At 46.3% G+C, this 17,339-nt stretch overlaps 1 protein-coding gene across 3 annotated transcripts in view; it reads right to left on the bottom strand.

Annotated features, from left to right (window-relative positions):
- CSGALNACT1 (chondroitin sulfate N-acetylgalactosaminyltransferase 1) overlaps nucleotides 1–17,339 on the bottom strand; it is a 248,109-nt gene that overhangs the window by 19,555 nt on the left and 211,215 nt on the right. For all 3 annotated transcript variants that reach the window (XM_027774926.1, XM_006156434.2, XM_027774928.1), the window contains 2 exons: nucleotides 15,431–15,647; nucleotides 8,255–8,356 (listed from right to left, as the gene is read on the bottom strand). In XM_027774926.1, coding sequence (XP_027630727.1) covers nucleotides 8,255–8,356; nucleotides 15,431–15,647 — 319 coding nt within the window. The remainder of the gene's footprint in view (nucleotides 1–8,254; nucleotides 8,357–15,430; nucleotides 15,648–17,339) is intronic.

Raw genomic sequence — 17,339 nt, forward strand, 5'->3', positions numbered from 1 at the left:
AAGGGGAGCCCTGTCCTTGTATAAGACCACCTCCCCTGTCAGAAAGAGGTTGTGACCAATGGATTTGGAAGGATAAGCTTTTAAGAAACAGATACATATGTAAGTAATAGAAAAAAGAGAGCTAAGGAAAATAAGTTCCATTTTAGTTTTCAATATTTGATTTGCTGATACGAAGAAATTATAGGGCCAACTGGTGGCATGTTGATTAAGGTGGCTGAATCTCACATGGCCAACTGCACAGTGTGAATCCCAGACTTCGCGTCTTGAAAAACAAGCATGTTGTGCATGCACCCCCAGTTCTGAGAGAAGAGAGAGCAGCGTGGTCTCCCCCCTCCCCCGGTGGTGCTTTCCCTCTCTCTCTCTCTCTCTTTCTCTCTCTCTCTCTCTCGTGAGCGCATGTGCCCTATAGCAAATTAAGAAAACAAAAATGTGAAAACCAGAAAGGCATATTTCATGTCCTGCCTACAGTAACAGTGTAAGGACATTTATCACAGGAGGATGGGACATTGCATTTTATTTTATATCATTTCCTACACAAATTTGAACTATGGTTCCAAAAGACCTCATTATTCATAATTATTCTTTCTTTTCTTCTTGAGTTGTATTATCAACTGGTGAAATTCTTGGAAGTTCTTCTTTAATTCCTTTCTTTTATGTAATAAACCTGGCACACGGGGACTCCTCTAAGTTATACAGTCATTTTTAGAGCAGTTATAATGACCTGAGGAAGCTACTGCTTCTACTGGAGATTAAATTTCCCTAATTGACTTCCATTTCCCAGAATTGCTGGATTAAACATGATAAAGGACCTTGCAGTCTAATATGATTTACTCTAATATGAACTTTCCCCACAACTCCGAAGAAATTCTCTTAATGTGACACTTCCCACAATAGTCCTTTATTAAAAAAAAAAAACAAAACTTAAGAAATGTACATAGAAACTAATATGGTAGTCAATGTATAATTTTAAATTTAAATCTTGTAGTCCTAAATGTCAAAATCACTTATGAGTTCCACTTACTGAGGACATTTGAGTGCACTGAGTATTTCAAACAAAACATGCTACCCACTTAGCCATAGTGGAAAATGGCACTTTAAACCATTAATTTAGAATTTCCTAGACTTGGGTTTCCTAGAACATGTATAAGCTTGCTGTAGCAAGTTTCTTTTTCTTCTTTCTTCCTTCCTTTTCTTTTTTTTTTCTTTTCTTTTTTTCTCCCTTTCTTTCTTTTGTTTTCTTTCTTTCTTTTCTTTACTTTTCTTCTCTTTCTCCTTCCTTCTTCCTTCCTTCCTTCCTATCTTTTTGTTTTTGTTTTAAGAGTGTGTGTGTTCACCGGAGAGAGACCGAGAGAAATCACCCTTCCAGAGAAGATGACCATGCCGTAATCCCTTCTCCTTTACTCTTCTCTTGGGATTCTGGGCACATGCACACACATGCCTGGTGTGACCCTCAAGCTGCAGGGTTTGGGATTTGAACCATGGTTGGCTATGTGAAAGTCCAGCACTTTAACCACCATGCCACCTAATGGACCCTAGCAAGTTTCTTTAAGGGAACTCAATTTTGCCTCTCCATTGGTACTAAAATTCCATTGAAAATGAAGCACAGTCCATTAAGAAGAGCAAATGGATGCTGGAAACTCAGAGTGCTTGCAATGCAGGCCCAGGCCTCTGCTAATTACAATTCCCCATCTTCCAGGCTGCGTGCGCTGATTGCCTTTTTTCCCCATTGTATACACATAATTTTGTTTTGTTTTGTTTTAAATGAGGAAATCAAAGCCAGCTTTGGCAGGTACCAATCTGCTGAAAAACAGAAAAATAATGAGATTCCGAGGGCTGGCGTGAGGCCTCCATCATGGTGTTTTTGTTGAAAAATAAGAGTGGCAATCTGAACACCACACCAAGCTGCTGGGCACCTTTGCTAAAGCGCAGTGTGAGATTGCGAAGTGGGAAAATGAGTTTGTGCAGTTTCCTTATCAATCCGTGACTCCTCCTCCACCCCTCCCCCAATGGTACGATGACAGAGAACAAGACACAAAGTACAAGGGTCTTCACCGTGTTCGCGGAAAATGCATGTTATGAGAAATCTACCCATGGATTTCAAAATTTGCATCACCAAAATAATTTCACACTTTAATTCCATTTTCCATAAACTTTTTGAAGTCTCCTTGTGTGTGCATGTGTGTGCATTTGTATGTATACATTTTATTCAGGCGAAGTTCACATAATGGTTTAGTTTTTTGTTTGAATACCATTTTCAGTTTTCTTTGGTATATACGGCAAGGGAACCATTGGACCATGTGATAATTCTATGTTTAAACCATTAAGGAAATGCCACACTGTTTCCCACAGTGGCTGTACCATTTTGCCTTCCCGTTAGAAATGGACAAGATTTTTCTGCACCCTTGATTATGCTGTGATTGTCAATCTTCTGAATTACAACCATCCCAGTGGTTGTGATGTGCACTGTGGGTTTAATGTGGATTTCTCTAATGTCTGATGATCTTGACCATCTCTTCCTGTGTTTACTGGCCATTCATGTATCATCTTCGGAGAAATGTTCACGCAAATCTTCTGTAAATACTTAAATTGGGTTGTCTTCTTACTGTTGAATTGTAAATGTTCTTTTTATATATTGGATACTAGACTCTTATAGATTATGATCTGCAGATATTTTCTCCCATTATGTAAGCTGTCTTTTCACTTTCACGGTAGTACAGAAGTTTTTGGTTTTGATGGGTTTATCCACTTGTTCTTTAGATTTAGATGTTCTTGTGCTTTAGATGTTCTAGCTAAAAAAAATCATTGTCTCATCCAAGGTCATCAAGACGTATACTTATGTTTTGTTCTAAGAATTTTATAGTTGTAGCTATTACACTTAGGTCTTTGATCCATTTTGGCTCAAATTTTGTATACGATGTGATGTACATACACAGAGACAACTTTCATTCACTTGCATGTGGATATCCAGTTGTCCCAGAACCATTCCTGAAAAGAACTGTTGGATTGTCAGGAAAATCATGATATATTTTTTCTGCTTTTCTATACAAAAATGAGTCATGATTTTTCTGATGACCCAATATTCTTTCTCCATGCAATTGTCTAGCACATTTGCTGAAAATAAGTTGACCATAAATCTATGAGTGTATTTCTAGACTCTCAGTTCTGTTCCATTGATTCATGTCTATCCTTGTGTCAATACCGCAGTCTTAATTACTATAATTTTATAGTAAGTTTTAACATTGGGAGGGTGAGTCTTCCAATTCCAATATCTTTCTTTAGATGGTTTTAGTTAGAGTCCTTTGCACTTCATGTGAATTTTAGAATAAGCTTATCTATTTCTACAAAAAAGCCAGCTTGGATTTTATTAGAAACTGTACTGAACCTGTAAATCAGTTTGATGAGTACTGCCATCTAAACAATATGTTTAAACCATTAAGGAACTGACAAGCTCAATAAATGGGATGTCCTTCCATTTATTGAGGCCTCTTTAATTCCTTTCAAGGATATGCTGTAGTTTTTGATACAAAAGCCTTGAACTTTTTAAATTAAATTTATTGCTAAGTATTTTACACTTTTTGATGCTATTATAATTTGGAATTGTTTTCTTCATTTCATTTTCGGATTATTCATTAATAGTGTATAGAAATACAACTAACTTTCATATATGATCTTGTATCCCTCAACTTTGCTGAACATGTTTATTGACCACAGTAGTATTTTTTTTTCTGTAGCACATTCTTTACAATTTTCTTTGTAGAAGATGATGTCTTCTGTGAATAGAGATAGTTTTAACTATACCAAATATTTTAATATATTCCTTCTTTTCCAATCTGGATGCTTTCTTATTTCTTTTCTTCTCCAGCTGTCCTGTCTAGAAATCCCAGTACAATGTTGAATAGTAGTGAGAATATATATCCTTGTCTTGTTCCTCATCTTACAGGGAAAGCTTTTAGCCAATTTTTTATTAATGAGATTTTTGTACATGCCCTTATAAAGGCTGAAGAAATGATCTTTTATTCATAGTTTGTTGAGTTGTTTATTTTTTAATTATGAAAAGGTGTCAAATTTTCATCAAATGATTTTTCTCTGTGTACTGAAAGTGGTCATGTGGCCTCTGTACTTAATCTGTTAACACAATATATTACAATGATTGTAATTATATTACAACAATTTTTGTATATTGAACCAACCTTGCATTCCTGAGATAAATTCTACTTGATAATATTATATAATCCTCTTTACATGTTGCTCGATTCAGTGTGCCAGTACTTTATTGAGAATTTTTGTATTTATATTCATAAAGGATATTTTCCATTTTCTTTTCTATAGTTTTCTTTCCTGTGATGTCTTTGTTTGATTTCTAGATTTATCCCTGGCCTACTGACACAGAATTTCTGGCGCTAGGTCCATGAAATATGCATTTTCTTTTCTTTTCTTTCTTTTTTTTTTAAGAAACAGACTGTGGGGGCCAGCTGGTGGCTTAGTGGTTAAGGCATTACACTCCCCCATGGCCAAATATGGCTCAAGTCCCACATCTCGTGACTTGAAAATCACACTGGGTACATATGTATGCATGCCCAAAATACTGAGAGAAGAATGGAAGAGAAGGGAATGTGACATAGCCACTTGCCTGGGGAGTGATTTCTCACTTTCCCTCTCTCTGTCTTTCTCCAGTGAGTGCATGCACCCTACAGCAAAAACCTAAAAGAAAACAACAGATAAAAACCTAGGTTATTCTAAAGTATATTTATATTTGAGAACTACTGAGCTAGGTTTTAATCTGAGATAAACTAAAGTTTAAAAATATCTGTAAAATAAGAAGTAGAGGGACCAGCAGTTAGCATAATGGCTATGTTGCTGGACTCCCACATAGTCGACCGCAGTTCGAGTCCCGGACTCGGTGGCTTAAACTCACACCGGGCGAGTGTGCATGCGTGCCCAAGATCCCGAGAGGAGAACAGAGGAGAAGGGTTTGCAGCATGGTCATCCCCACTTGGGGGTGATTTCTCACTTTCTGTCTCTCTGTCTGTCTCTGTCTGGCGAGCGCACGCACCCTGTAGCCAAAACCTCTCCAAAAAAAAATTAAAAAGAAGTAGATAGTGAGAGCTGACTTGTCCTATTATCTAGGGCGGTGGCTTGGAAACGTTTTGACTGTAATCCTTACAAAGGACTATACCATACATCATAACATAGTACACACACAGGAATTAAAGCTTCATAAAATGATATGTATCTTTTACTTCCTGTGAGTCACTTTAATATTTTTTATCCTATTCTAATTCATTTTTTCAAAACCACTGGACAACCTACTAATTTTCATAACCCTTTAAAGAATCACCAACAGGAGTTTGCAAAAACACTGACCTATAGCAATCAACCGAAATGTAAAATTCACTCGAGTAAGCATTAACCTAGGGAGAGAGAGAGTGTAAAACACTGCATACTAGTCATCGAGCAAGAGATTTTTAGAAAGATATTCCTAAAATATATGCATTTATCTGCACTGGGTAGAGTTTAATCACAATGCTGATGTCCACATGAAACGTATTTCATTTGTCTGATTGCAAATCTTATTAGCAACAACGAAGACCTGCAGGTTCAGGAGGACGCACACTGGAGTGAAAGGCTGGCCCTGTGTTCCGACTGTGAGTCCTGGAACTTCCCGTGTGCCAGAAACGACAACGTGAATCAGGGCTTTAAGCCTCAGTTTGCTCATTTATGAAGGGAGACAAATAAGAAAATCTATCTCATTTTGTTACAATGAATATTAAATAAGATAATTCATGCACATAATAGCTATTATTGAAAACTATGAACAGAAGTTTTGCCACCTTACAACAATGATAAAAATACATTGAAACACACACACACACACACACACACACACACACGTTTATACCTAGATTACCATGTGTACCAATTTGCTACCTTTCTGGTATTAGCTTTTTCCTGATGAATAGGCTTTGGCGGTTCTCTGGGCAAGGCGCCATGACAAGTGCCGTCGGTACAGAGGTGGGTACATGGCATCACCTCCTGAACACTCCTCCATCTGGCCCCACAGTTAGGACGGGTGAAGGGAACATCAACCACCAATTGTGTGCCCAGTGCCAAACACAGGAAGTGCTGACAGTGAGGATGTCGGAGTTCAGGAAGGGAGGATGGGAACAAGGCAGAGCCCCTGAGGTGGGCTTTGTTGTGGGGGACAGGGGGGTGCCGGGGTCTAAGGGAACAGAAAGGAACGTGGAGGGAATCCAAGGAGAAGAGAATACTGGGTGAAGCCCAAGCTCAGTTGGGGAGAATAGAACTGTAAAGACAAGGGCAGAAGTAAGTGCCAGTGTGGTGCAGCAAGGTAGTGGGAGAGTCGCCTGGGAGGTGCATGGTGGGGGTGTGGTGCCGGCTGGGGGGGGGTGGAGAGCATTCCTGTGGGGTGGTCTGGTCAGAGCACCCCTGCGAGGGGGCAGGACATGTCCCTAAGCATCAGGGACATGGACATCCTAGGTGTCTCTAGCAGAGTTAGGATGGCAACACAGAGAAGTGGAGTTCAAATCAGTTTTGCCAACATTCACGTAGCATGACGGGAAAGCACCCCTCCACTCCATCTCTAACAAAGTTTTCGATGGGGTGGCTGGGTGTTTTCCAAAGTTTTAGGTAAACCGTGCCCACCACTCAGATGAGTTTACTTTTCTTGCTGAGAGTATCCATCATTCGCTCACCAAGCAGTCTGTGGTTGAGCACCCAGCTCACCAAGTAGCTGCCCATGCAGAAGAATCTCCGTCAGAACTCAGCTCTGCAGCTGCGGCACAGAGCAGCCACACAATACGTAAGGAAAGCACGTGCGTGCATTCCGGTACAACTTCTTTCTTTTTCTTTTTTAATTGCCAGAGGACACATGAACTTTCCAGAGAGAGAGAAAGAAAGAGAGAGAAAGAAAGAGAGAGAGACCCCCGCCCCCCAAATGTGGCATGGTCATACTGCAATCCTTTTTCCTCCATTTCTCTATCCCAGCAGAATTTGGGGCACCTGTGCACACATGCCCAGTGTATTTCTAAGTCACTGGGACAAGGATTCAAACCTCAGTTGGCCACATGGAGGAATACAGTTTCCAAGGCACAGTGCCTAACCACTCTGTTATGGAACTGACCTGCCAACAAAATTTTATTTACAAAAACAGGTGCAGGTGGGAGACCAAACTTGGCCAGTGGGCTACTGTGGTTTGTGACCTTTGTTATAGAATGTCTGAATAACTCTAATTCTGATCTCGTGTCCCCAATAAAAAAGTAAGAACAGAGTATGAAAATAAATAGAAAACACGCTCCCTCTTGGAACCTCGGCTTGCCGCTGACTTTCACCTATTCCATGTATTACCACTTACAGAAACTCAGAGCAGAGGGCCTGGCTATACACATGGACCCATCCAGACCCCTTCTGCTGCTACCACTGGCCGCCCTCAGAGCTTCACTTCCATAGAAACTACCCACCTGACCTCTGAACCGAAGCCCTGCGTGGAAAACCAAGGGGCAGCGTGGGAGTGCCATCGGATTCCTCACTGGCAGAAGCCACCGCAGGGCTTCCTGTTTGTTTATTTTGATGGGAGAAAAGTCCATCTATGCTGCCTTTGAATGTATTTGTTCCCCGTGTAACTGGTCAACTGGGTATAAACGAGCAGCCATAGGTCTGAAGTTTTGGTTCAGTTTTTCCTGTTCATCTGAGTAGGTTTAACCAAGGCTACTATCTTAGCCATCCCACTGGCTTCCCTGTAATATCTCCAAATGCATATAAGAATGAAAGCCGAAAGGGAAGACCATTGCTACGTGGGTGAGATCTGGGCATGGGACTCACGCAGAGCCTTTCAAGCCGTGGCTTCGACGGTGCTCTCTGCACAGCCGTGCTCCTGGGGATCGCCCCTCTGCCACGCCAAGCCTCGAGTCTGCGGGGCTGGGAGCGAGTCCGTCTAGCTGTGGGGAACTCAAGGAGGCCCACGCTCCTCGCCCTGGCAGCTCAGGGCAGCTTATCTCCACAGGCAGAGCCACCTCCCCTATGCAAGCAGTCCAGTGGCAGGTGGCAGATGGGTGGTCTCCTTGGGAAGGCGGACACACACTCCCCCTACACTCTGCCAGCCAGCAATCCATCAATCACTCCATCTCCCAGTTCGCCCACCAGGTCCAGGAGAATAAGGGCCCGGCACCAGCAGGAGCTCTGGCCTCGGATGTGCGCTCCGGGGCCCAGCTCCTGGGCACGGCCCTGCTGGGCTCACCTGGAGGTGTTTTCAAGGATTCCTTTGACTTCGCTCATTTCTTCTTTCCCAAAGTAGACGACGGTGAGATGGACTCGCCCATCCTGCTGGATGCACGTCTCCCTGGAAACGACAAAACACGCGTCTGCTTCCTGCCCCACAGCAGCGGGCGAGCACAAGGGGCACCTTTCTCAGAAAGTGCCGAAGGGTCTTGGAGGAAACTGAGTGGACAGCCAGGAGGGCAGAGATGGGCGGGGTGTCTCTGGATGGCCACCCCCTCACCTGCCCAGTATTTGCGTTTCTCTTATGAGGAAGATGATGGCACTTACCACGAACGGCCGGGGCCTTGAAAGACGGACAGGTTTAAAAAGGAAGAAGGGAGGAAGGAGGGATTCCAGGTGGAAGAAATTCCACGGAGGATGATGTGACACTGGGGAGGGACACACAGGGCCCATCCCAGTGACAATCCTGGCTCTAGGAATTCTGTTTCCTTCCTATGTTAGATCTGCCTCGGACCCCAGAGAGACAGCGGTGCTCTTAGTAGCAGACAGGGGACCGTGAACGCAGGCCTGGAGTGTGACCACAGACTTCGGATCCCAGAACTCCGTCACAGCTGGGAGCCTGCAGGCTGGATTACCACCTACTGACAACCAGGCTCTCCGGGCACAGAAGCCCTCTTCAGGAGCCTGCCAGAGAATGCTTCACCGTCCTCGGCCAGGGTAGAATGACAGCACACAGGCCTAACCTGGCAATACTGCGCTTCAAAAGTCCAGGTAGAGCTGGAAAAATCCCTCCCTGAATCAAGAGAGGCTCACCCGCTGAGCCTGAATAAAAGCCCTCTCATTCAAAGATGTTTCCCTAAGGGTTTTGCTGTTTCCTCCTCTAGTGCTATTTCACCCATTCACAGCACTTCCTGTTTTCAAAACACAACAGAGAGGCAATGGGCCTACTTTCTTTGTGGTCAGCTGAGGCTTCTAGAAAGGCAAAGCAGAGTATGTGAGGCCCACCCTCCAGGGCTCCATGCGTTTATTCATTTCCCGCTCAAGGAACATTTGTCCCCAACATACCACGGGCCTGGTGCTCTACCAGGAGACCTTACAACAGGAAAGTGACATGCCAGCTCTGGAGGGGCACTCTGTCTGCCGCGAGGCCCCCAAGCCTGCACAAGGTGACTGATACATGCTCTAGGAGGACAGGACCATGACACAGTGGAAACACCATCGCCACCTCAGTCTTGGTTTCCTTTGTGTTTTTCAAAACGGCTCCCGCTAGACTCCATCCTCTAAAAAGGTGTGGGGAAAGGAGGATTTACCTGGTATGCGGTGACAGCATACTGGGCTGTGTCTTTGTTTTGGAGGTAAAAGTTTAAAAAGTAAAGTGAGGGACCAGCAGGTGGGATGGTAATTAAGGCACTTCACTCTCACCTGGCTGACTGGTTCAAGTCCCAAACCTGACGCCTTGAAAATCAAACATGTGCGTGTGTGTGTGTGTGTTCCCAAGACCAGAGGAAAGAATGGAGGAGAAGGGATTGCTGTGTGGCCATCCCCTAAGGGGAGTGATTTCTCACTTTCCCTCTCTCTGTCTCTGTCTCTCTCCGGTGAGAGAATGTACTCTATGGCAAAAAAGTTCTTAAAAGAACAAAGTAAAGTGAAAGGGATGAGAAGGGAGGAAACAAGATAAAGACCAACTGGAAGGAGTCGAAATAAAAGTCGAACAAGTCTGGGATGAAATGAGAAAGATTAAAATAAACCCTGGGGACCAGGCTGCAGGTCAGCACTAATGGAACTGTGTGCACGTGGGAAAGGACCTGGGTTCACATCCCAGGACCTCCCTGAGTGTGCCAGGTGTGTGTGCACGTGCCCGTGGCCAGAACAGTTGAAACTGCAGGTGCGCAGTGCGAAGACCCTGTTGTGGGCAGACACAATTAATTCTCCTGTCTCTCGGAAAAATTAATAAATAACCTTCAATCAAGTTGTTTAACTCACAAAGAATATTTTCCATAGAAATTCTTCCCCTCCACCCTGGGAGAGGCTCAGACATAAAGACCCAGAGAAAAATCTAGAGCTCTCCTGCTGTCATAGACGACATCCACGAGGGAGGTACCTCTGCCAGAGAGCCTAAGAAACAGCCACACAGAAAGGAGAGGAGTGTCAAAGGCGGAGTGAGGTGACTTTCAACAAAACAAAGAAGGAAGGTGTAAGCCAGGGCCACTGCACAGAAGGGAAATACAACAGGAGCGAAGCTGCAGCCGGCCCTCCAGGTGAGCCCCCTCCGTTCCCACCCTCAGGCACCCCAGGGAAACACGTGGGTCATTCGTGGGAGACGAGTGTCGCGTGACGCCTGTGAGGTTCCCACGCGGGCCAGGACAAGGACAGCCAGAAGGAAATAAAACATGTTCAGTGTCACCCACAGTAGGCGACTTCTCTTCTCAGGATGGAAAGGCCCCTATACTTCCTCCCAGGGTGAGGGCTGGGCCTTCACTGAGCAGACACCCCCTCGGGGTACGCACTACCCACCAAGCCGACATGGTCAGCACTGCCCTACGTACTGACAAAGCTCCGGGCCCAAATCTGGCCGGCTGTGGGCAGCTTCTCAGCAAAGGAACCCACTCCACCCTGGCCCTTGGTGTGGACATACAAGTCGTGGAGAGTACTGGCTGGATTTGATGCCCAGTGCCAGCCTCGGGCTCAGTCGTCCTCGGGATGAAGCTCTTAATCCACCAGTGTCATTCTACCATTCCAGAATACTGGGAGGGGGGGAGAGAGAGAGAGAGAGAGAGAGAGCGAGCACAGTACCAAGGAAGGTCGAAAGCACCCAGGACCACACACACTCACTCTCGTCCTGCCGACACTGTGCAGGTGACAAGGTGCTCCACCATCTGGGGACAGACGAACAGATGAGCCCACCCCGAAGCTGATAACATGGCAAAAGACAACTCCAGCCAGTAATTACAATTCAACAGCTCAAGAGCTGGGACTATGAAACGTGAGTCCCTGGACCTGGGGAAGAAAAGGCAGGGGAGCCGCCATGGCTGCTTGACGACTCAGAAGGTTATGATGTGTTAGAGGAAACGGATTTGTCCAGTCACTTCTCCAAGAGCCAGAACCGGTCCCTCTCGGTGGGAACAAAGGAGAACGGACTTCGGGCCACTGGCCAGCCAAGCAGCTGCCTGCCCGGGTGGGTGCGGATCCCTGGTTCACACACGTTGCCGGGAGAACCACGCCACAGAGAGGCCACGGAGGGACTCCAGGTTAAGGGAGCAAAGGGCTCTTCTCATACTATTTGATTCTGATCTTTAAAAACCTAATTATAAATTAGTTTTACTCTTTAAACAAACAAACAAAAAGACAGGAGTTGATGAATCAGAATTTAGAAATACTTATGTTTAAGCCCATGTATTTCATGAGAGAGAGGCACCTCTAACGGGGTCTTCACACTATCACCCGCCCAGTCTCGCTGGCCCAGATCGAGAGCACACATGCCTGGTGCGCTCCAGGAGACCCACATGGGCCCATTTGCGTTACTCTGTGCCACTGCCTGGTCCCATGAACCAAATGGAGAGGAGTCAACCACCTCCTTGCACCCAGCACTGCTGCCTTTCAAGAACATTGAGGTTAATGGTGAAAGATGAAAAATAAGCTTGAGCTTCAAGGGTTTAAAATGAGATACTAGGACTTCCTATCTCTAAGATGAGTTGGACAAGTAAGTTAGCTGGTCAACCACAGCCAATAGGTGACTGTTGGCCAGAACAGCTTGGGAGACCTAGCATGGACACACGGAGTAACTACATTCATGCTCCATATCAGCAACACAAAGTGAGTCCCCACCCGGTCTACCAAAAACGAGTGCTTGCACCCTTCTTGGCATTGACTCTAAGTTTGATCTCTGAGGAGGTATGGGTTAGAGTAAAAATGGATTCTGGAACCAGCCGACAGTGTAAGGTTCCACTGCTGGACTCCCACATAGTTGACCACAGCTCAAGTCCCGGACCTGGTGGCTTAACACTCATGCTGGGTGTATATGTGTGCGTGCCCAAGATCAGAATGAAGAGAAGGTATTTCGGCGTGGCCATCCCCCCAGGGGGTGATTATCCTGCTTTCTGTCTCCCCCATGAGTGTATGTACCCTATAGCAAAAATCTCTCTCTAAAAAGGAATAAAACGTGGATTCTGAATCCATCCATTCTTCTGCTCTGAAGACCGAGAACGCGGCTCCTCCATCCTGAGTCCCCATTCCACTGCCCACACCGAGCCCCAGTGCAAGTCCGAGCCAAGCACAGCAGGCCCTCCCTGTGGATTGTGATGGAAGTCTCCTTCCTCGTTTTCAGTTCTGGAGGTAAACATTCGCAGGTGAGAGTGTTCGGATTGCTTTAGAGAAAGGTAAACAGAAATGAGCGACTTCATATGAAGACGACAGAGTTGAACAAGGGGAGAAGGGGCGCTCTATACTCGGCAGGGGAAGGAAGGGGTGAGGGGAAGCGACAGCAGCACCCGAACACCCATGTGCTCTCGAGCACGCGCAGGCAGACCCACCTGAAGTTCTGCATGAACTGCCGGAACTTGTCCACCCGCCTGGCCAGCGGCACGATGATGTTGATCAGCGTGCTTGCCATGTTGAGCTTCTCCTTCCTCACCTTCATGATGGGGCCGAACGGTCGAAACAGAACGAGGCGCTTGAACTCGTGCTTCTGGTCGCCCCTAAAGGTGAGCTCGTATAGGGTGCCTTTGTCCTTCTCTGTCCGGTAGATCCCTGCGAACAGAGACACAGACAGATGGCTCTGAGGTTAACCTCGGCTGCCAAGTGCTTACATAACCCAACTCTAGAGCATGGTGCCTCTTAAAAGACGAGGGGGTGGCCAGCAGATGGCGTAATGCTTACGTCTCTGGACTCCCACGTAGTCGACTACGGTTCGAGTCCCGGACCTGGCAGCTTAAACCTCACTCTAGGCGTGTGTGTGCGTAGATCCCAAGAAGACAATGGAGAAGTAGGGACTGTGGCATGGCCATCCCCCTTGGGGGGGGTGTGATTCCTCACCTTCTGTCTCTGAGGCAAGCACACGTACCCTACAGCAAAAATCTCTCTTAAAAAAAAAAATGACTAGGGGGCCAGATGGTGGCACAGTGGTGCATTGTTCTGTGCACTGACCCACATGGGAGGGTTCTGGGTTCACATGTGGAGACCTCCCTCAGTGCACTGGACACACACCTGCTCACGACCCAGGGACGGCCAAACTGGGGGGGACCGTGGTGAGCAGAGCCTATTGGCGGAGCTGTCTCTCTCACTCTCTTTGTGCCTGTCTCTCTTGCTCAAGGAAGAAAGACATACAACTCTAAAACATTTTAATTAAGTTAAACATCTACATCTAACAATTATTAGAAAATTCAAAATGCTCCATATTAAAAATACAAAAAGAAACCAAAATACCATCAGTTTAAAAATCACAGTTATGAAGGCTTCATAAAAACATGGAGAAAAAGCTCGTATTTATATTTATACCACACAGAGGCATTTAACAACCGTATTTAGACGACACAGAGGCATTTTAAAAAGGACTGTTAGGAAATATGCCAAAAATAAGACTGGCCATAATGTGCAGTGGGAATTTTATGGTTTTTTTTTCTTTTCTGCTATTATCTAAATTTCCTGCAGTATGACTAGAAGGCTATTAAAATCATTATATTTCTTTCATTTTAAAAGCACATGTCCAAATGATCTCTTAGACACCACTGCCATTCTGGATGGATCGGAGTGGTCTCTTCTCACCTGGCATAGCTCAGGGCTAGCACATGGCCCTCGGGAGCTTCTGGAAGCATTGAAGCAGACGATACAGAAAGCACTCACAAGGCACGGTGGCAGCGCGCACCGTATTTACTTTTGAACCTTCCTCCCTACTTCAGACCAACATGACTCAGTGCTTCCTAGCTAAAACCCTCAAGCCAGACTGCCTAGGTTCGAATCCTGGTCCCACAGGTGTACTCTGGGCAAGTACTTAACCACTGTGTGCCTCGTTCTCGGGGTAAGTGCACGGATCTAAGCACACAGGAGACCCTCAGTAAATGCCAGCGGCCCCCTTCCTGCTGCCCTCAGCCCTGTGGGGACAGGTACACCGTGAGGGTGTGAAGCGGAGAGATGTCTTCCAGCTGCCCACCCCATCTCCCTGACGCTCCACGGTCTGTCTGTGGCGGGGCTGAAGATGGGAACCCGCACCTCATTCAGCTCTCAGGACAGGCGGACAGGCCTCCCAGGCCCGCACGGCAGAACTTACCTTTCTAATGATGAGGTTAATGGTGAAAGATGAAAAATAAGCTTGAGCTTCAAGGGTTTAAAATGAGATACTAGGACTTCCTATCTCTAAGATGAGTTGGACAAGTAAGTTAGCTGGTCAACCACAGCCAATAGGTGACTGTTGGCCAGAACAGCTTGGGAGACCTAGCATGGACACACGGAGTAACTACATTCATGCTCCATATCAGCAACACAAAGTGAGTCCCCACCCGGTCTACCAAAAACGAGTGCTTGCACCCTTCTTGGCATTGACTCTAAGTTTGATCTCTGAGGAGGTATGGGTTAGAGTAAAAATGGATTCTGGAACCAGCCGACAGTGTAAGGTTCCACTGCTGGACTCCCACATAGTTGACCACAGCTCAAGTCCCGGACCTGGTGGCTTAACACTCATGCTGGGTGTATATGTGTGCGTGCCCAAGATCAGAATGAAGAGAAGGTATTTCGGCGTGGCCATCCCCCCAGGGGGTGATTATCCTGCTTTCTGTCTCCCCCATGAGTGTATGTACCCTATAGCAAAAATCTCTCTCTAAAAAGGAATAAAACGTGGATTCTGAATCCATCCATTCTTCTGCTCTGAAGACCGAGAACGCGGCTCCTCCATCCTGAGTCCCCATTCCACTGCCCACACCGAGCCCCAGTGCAAGTCCGAGCCAAGCACAGCAGGCCCTCCCTGTGGATTGTGATGGAAGTCTCCTTCCTCGTTTTCAGTTCTGGAGGTAAACATTCGCAGGTGAGAGTGTTCGGATTGCTTTAGAGAAAGGTAAACAGAAATGAGCGACTTCATATGAAGACGACAGAGTTGAACAAGGGGAGAAGGGGCGCTCTATACTCGGCAGGGGAAGGAAGGGGTGAGGGGAAGCGACAGCAGCACCCGAACACCCATGTGCTCTCGAGCACGCGCAGGCAGACCCACCTGAAGTTCTGCATGAACTGCCGGAACTTGTCCACCCGCCTGGCCAGCGGCACGATGATGTTGATCAGCGTGCTTGCCATGTTGAGCTTCTCCTTCCTCACCTTCATGATGGGGCCGAACGGTCGAAACAGAACGAGGCGCTTGAACTCGTGCTTCTGGTCGCCCCTAAAGGTGAGCTCGTATAGGGTGCCTTTGTCCTTCTCTGTCCGGTAGATCCCTGCGAACAGAGACACAGACAGATGGCTCTGAGGTTAACCTCGGCTGCCAAGTGCTTACATAACCCAACTCTAGAGCATGGTGCCTCTTAAAAGACGAGGGGGTGGCCAGCAGATGGCGTAATGCTTACGTCTCTGGACTCCCACGTAGTCGACTACGGTTCGAGTCCCGGACCTGGCAGCTTAAACCTCACTCTAGGCGTGTGTGTGCGTAGATCCCAAGAAGACAATGGAGAAGTAGGGACTGTGGCATGGCCATCCCCCTTGGGGGGGGTGTGATTCCTCACCTTCTGTCTCTGAGGCAAGCACACGTACCCTACAGCAAAAATCTCTCTTAAAAAAAAAAATGACTAGGGGGCCAGATGGTGGCACAGTGGTGAAATGCATTGTTCTGTGCACTGACCCACATGGGAGGGTTCTGGGTTCACATGTGGAGACCTCCCTCAGTGCACTGGACACACACCTGCTCACGACCCAGGGACGGCCAAACTGGGGGGGACCGTGGTGAGCAGAGCCTATTGGCGGAGCTGTCTCTCTCACTCTCTTTGTGCCTGTCTCTCTTGCTCAAGGAAGAAAGACATACAACTCTAAAACATTTTAATTAAGTTAAACATCTACATCTAACAATTATTAGAAAATTCAAAATGCTCCATATTAAAAATACAAAAAGAAACCAAAATACCATCAGTTTAAAAATCACAGTTATGAAGGCTTCATAAAAACATGGAGAAAAAGCTCGTATTTATATTTATACCACACAGAGGCATTTAACAACCGTATTTAGACGACACAGAGGCATTTTAAAAAGGACTGTTAGGAAATATGCCAAAAATAAGACTGGCCATAATGTGCAGTGGGAATTTTATGGTTTTTTTTTCTTTTCTGCTATTATCTAAATTTCCTGCAGTATGACTAGAAGGCTATTAAAATCATTATATTTCTTTCATTTTAAAAGCACATGTCCAAATGATCTCTTAGACACCACTGCCATTCTGGATGGATCGGAGTGGTCTCTTCTCACCTGGCATAGCTCAGGGCTAGCACATGGCCCTCGGGAGCTTCTGGAAGCATTGAAGCAGACGATACAGAAAGCACTCACAAGGCACGGTGGCAGCGCGCACCGTATTTACTTTTGAACCTTCCTCCCTACTTCAGACCAACATGACTCAGTGCTTCCTAGCTAAAACCCTCAAGCCAGACTGCCTAGGTTCGAATCCTGGTCCCACAGGTGTACTCTGGGCAAGTACTTAACCACTGTGTGCCTCGTTCTCGGGGTAAGTGCACGGATCTAAGCACACAGGAGACCCTCAGTAAATGCCAGCGGCCCCCTTCCTGCTGCCCTCAGCCCTGTGGGGACAGGTACACCGTGAGGGTGTGAAGCGGAGAGATGTCTTCCAGCTGCCCACCCCATCTCCCTGACGCTCCACGGTCTGTCTGTGGCGGGGCTGAAGATGGGAACCCGCACCTCATTCAGCTCTCAGGACAGGCGGACAGGCCTCCCAGGCCCACACGGCAGAACTTACCTTTCTAATGAGTAAATGACTTCCCTGACACCGAACACTCATTTCTTTCCAGTATTGCTGCTATTCCAGTGTTTTCTCTACAGTCAGAAAAAAATGCCACCACTAAAATTCGATGAACCACCAGATAAGCTTTTATTTTAATTCATACCGTGTTTTCTATTGTGTGTCTTT

This window comes from Tupaia chinensis, unplaced genomic scaffold (assembly GCF_000334495.1).
Source record: "Tupaia chinensis unplaced genomic scaffold, TupChi_1.0 Scaffold000494_1, whole genome shotgun sequence".
In the NCBI taxonomy this organism is placed as follows: Eukaryota; Metazoa; Chordata; class Mammalia; order Scandentia; family Tupaiidae; genus Tupaia; species Tupaia belangeri.